General features: G+C 55.8%; 1 protein-coding gene across 2 annotated transcripts in view; it reads right to left on the reverse strand.

Annotated features, from left to right (window-relative positions):
• Window positions 1–2,628, reverse strand: part of RAB3IL1 (RAB3A interacting protein (rabin3)-like 1) — a 23,244-nt gene extending 20,616 nt beyond the window's left edge. The window contains exon 1 of one of the 2 annotated variants that reach the window (XM_011993351.1): window positions 2,406–2,628. In XM_011993351.1, coding sequence (XP_011848741.1) covers window positions 2,406–2,557 — 152 coding nt within the window. In that variant the 5' untranslated portion in view covers window positions 2,558–2,628. The remainder of the gene's footprint in view (window positions 1–2,405) is intronic. The other variant, XM_011993350.1, reaches the window with a different exon arrangement.
• Window positions 2,629–3,049: the final 421 nt, after the last annotated feature.

A 3,049-nucleotide genomic window follows, 5' to 3' on the forward strand; every position in this document is an offset into this window, starting at 1 on the left:
TCCTGCCTGCTGGGAAGGGGAGGGGACAAACCCGAAACAAGTTTTCTGAGTCCTACTCTCTGAGTTTTACCCCGAAGGAGTTTCCACTTCTGGTCCAACTCTCCTCACCCAGCCTCCTGCCTCTTAACACACTGTGCCCATCCCTGCCTTTACCCACCATCTGCCCTCTGGATAGTATTCCCCACCCCACCCCCACCAACACACACACATACGCACACCTGTCTGGTTCCTCATCCTCCGTGAAACCTTTCCCTGAATCCCAGACCACTGGTCTACCTGTCCCTCAGTTCCTCTGTCCCACCCATTCTGAGTCCTGATCATTGGTCTCAACTTCAGCCTGGGACTGGACCAGTAAGAGCAGAACCCCTTTTCTCTCCCACCAGGAACCATGGCTCCCACCTTCCCTGTCTGGGGGAGGACTGGGAGCTTGGGGGGAGGTACTTGCCCTTCTAGGTGCTACCAGAGGTCCGAGTGCTGAACCCCTCCAGGCCCACTGACTCAGGCCCCAGGCTCAAGTTAGTCAGATCTTCATTTGAGGACACATTTTATTCATTCATTCAACTCATTCATACATTCAGCCACTCCATCTGAGCATAGTCTATGGGCCATGCAAGGGCTGGTGACCCAGAAGGAAACTGTGCAGACATAGGCTCTGCCTTCCTGGGGCTCCATGATGGAGGATGGAGGATGAGGGAGGTATTCTCTAAGACCTCCATGTCCAGAGTACAAATAGACAACAATGCTCTTTCCCCACTGGGCATAGTGCACAACAAGGTAGGGAATCTGGAGAGTGGAGGCGAGGCTGGATTCTATGCCTTGCTTGCTCCCTTGGCCAGCATTTTGTGCAGTGAACAACCTTGGCAGTTCTCCATAGCATCCCTTCCAACTTTCTAGAATCATTCAGCCCAGGCGTCCCATAGCCATCACGCAGCAGGGCAGTTGTTTCCATGGGCATGGCTTCCAGAGGGCAGGGATTCTCTCTTTCTTGGAGCTGTGTTCCCTCACCCCGCCCCCAGCCCAGCTCAGGGTCTGGCCCACCCAAAGCAGATGTCCACATGTGTTTGCTGGCTTGAATCCCTCATCAGTAGGTCTTGAGCAACTGTTGTCTTCCTGGCCCTTGTTTTGTTCACTATTTAGAGAAGGAGGAGAAAATGACACAAAAGGAACCCAGCACAGGGCCCTTGCCCTCAAGTCTTCACAAGCACCGGGAGGAGATAAGTCATGGCAACCCAGACCAGTGGGAGATAAAGTGGGTGGAGGAGGCGTCAGCTCAGGGCTATGTCCCTGGAGGAAGAGTCCTCAGCCTGGGACAGTTGGTGGACCGGGGAGGCCCTTGAGCGAGGTCTCGAAGGACAAGTGTGTGGTCACCACTCAGAAAGCATCGACACTCAATTTCTAACCAAAAATAGCCTGTCATCCATGCTTCCTGCTACCATGGACTCCTAGGCCTCACTGCCTCCCCCAGTAGGGAGGACCCTACTGCTCAGCTGAACTTGCTCCTCAGCCAAAAAGGATGGGCTCAGAGAAGTTAAGGAACTTGCCAGATATCACACAGCCAGGGGCAGTGGGGCTGAGTCCTCTTACACCAGTTTTCCAAAAAGACCATCCAGAAACTAGAAGCTCACTGGCAGCTGCAGCTGTGTGCAGCCAGGCAGCAAGAGGTTCCTGAGCACAGGCTATAGGTGCCTGGCCAGTGGCAGGGAAGGGAGAAATAAAAGTTGTGTCTGGGCCAGGCGTGGTGGCTCACGTCTGTAATCCCAGCACTTTGGGAGGCCAGGACAGGCGGATCACCTGAGGTCGGGAGTTCGAGACCAGCCTAACCAACATGAAGAAACCCTGTCTCTATTAAAAAATACAAAATTAGCTGGGCGTGGTGGTGCATGCCTGTAATCCCAGCTGCTCGGGAGGCTGAGGCAGGAGAATCGCTTGAACCCGGGAGGCAGAGGTTGCTGTAAGCCGAGATCGCACCATTGCACTCCAGCCTGGGCAACAAGAGCGAAACTCCATCTCAAAAAAAAAAAAAAAAAAAAAGGTTGTGTCCTCTGCCCACAAGCCACTGCCCTCCTGACCCTCCCTCCCTCTATCCCCCTCTGCCTGCTACATCCCAAGCCTGACAGCCTTGACCACAGACCCTTGGCTGAAGGCAGCTGAGGAGTAGGAGACAGTCAGCCTGGATGACCCAGGCCCTGATTCTGGACTTACAGGTCTGACCTCAGCTCACTGTGTGACCCAGGACGAGTGTCTTGCCCTATCTGAGCTTCAGTCTCCACCTCTCTACAGCCACCAAATTGGACAAGACAGTCAGAGCCATTCCCTAGGACTCTCTGAGCCCAGCTTCTCACACCGGCTGCCCTGAAGCTCGTCAAGATTCCCCCTCCCCTCCATGCCGCAGGTCCTGAGCTCACCTGTCTGTGCCCCAGGGCTCTTCTCTCAAGCTCCCCTCAAGTGCAGGGCACAGGCCTAATGGGGCGTAGCGGACAGTCCCTGCACTCATGGCCAGGAACACAGGGCATGTCCCTCGGGCGGGGCACCTGGCGTGCTCCTCAGAAGAGTCCATGCTTGGAAGGCCAGACTGAGGATCCCTCTGGAGGGTGCTGGGAAGGGAGGTAGCAGGAGCCTTCTTCCCCCCACTAGGCTGGGCCTCACACTAACCTTTGCTATCTCCTCAGAGCAGCAGCCTGGGAGGGAGGCACCACCTCCCAGGACAGCCGCTATCTCCTTCAACCCCGTAATTATTAACTCCTGTGGCTCCTCAGGCAGCAGAAGACACTGGGCCCTCCTTCCTGGGCTCTGGGCCAGGGGAGATGAGACACCTCAAGAGGAGGCCCCGTGTTTCAGCCAGGCTCCCAGATGGTCTACTTGTCCCCTCGCCACACAGGCTGGGGCGTTGGAAACTGCCTGTCCAGCCTTGACCCTGTCATAGCTGTCGTAAGCTGGCTGTGGAGCCCTGACAGGCCCTCCTGCCTGTGACCACAAGCCTGAATATCCACTTAAAACTTTGTTATTGGCCGGGCACGGAGACTCACGCCTGTAATCCCAGCACTTTGGG

The sequence above is a fragment of the Mandrillus leucophaeus genome, unplaced genomic scaffold (genome assembly GCF_000951045.1).
Source record: "Mandrillus leucophaeus isolate KB7577 unplaced genomic scaffold, Mleu.le_1.0 Scaffold43, whole genome shotgun sequence".
Classification (NCBI taxonomy): Eukaryota; Metazoa; Chordata; class Mammalia; order Primates; family Cercopithecidae; genus Mandrillus; species Mandrillus leucophaeus.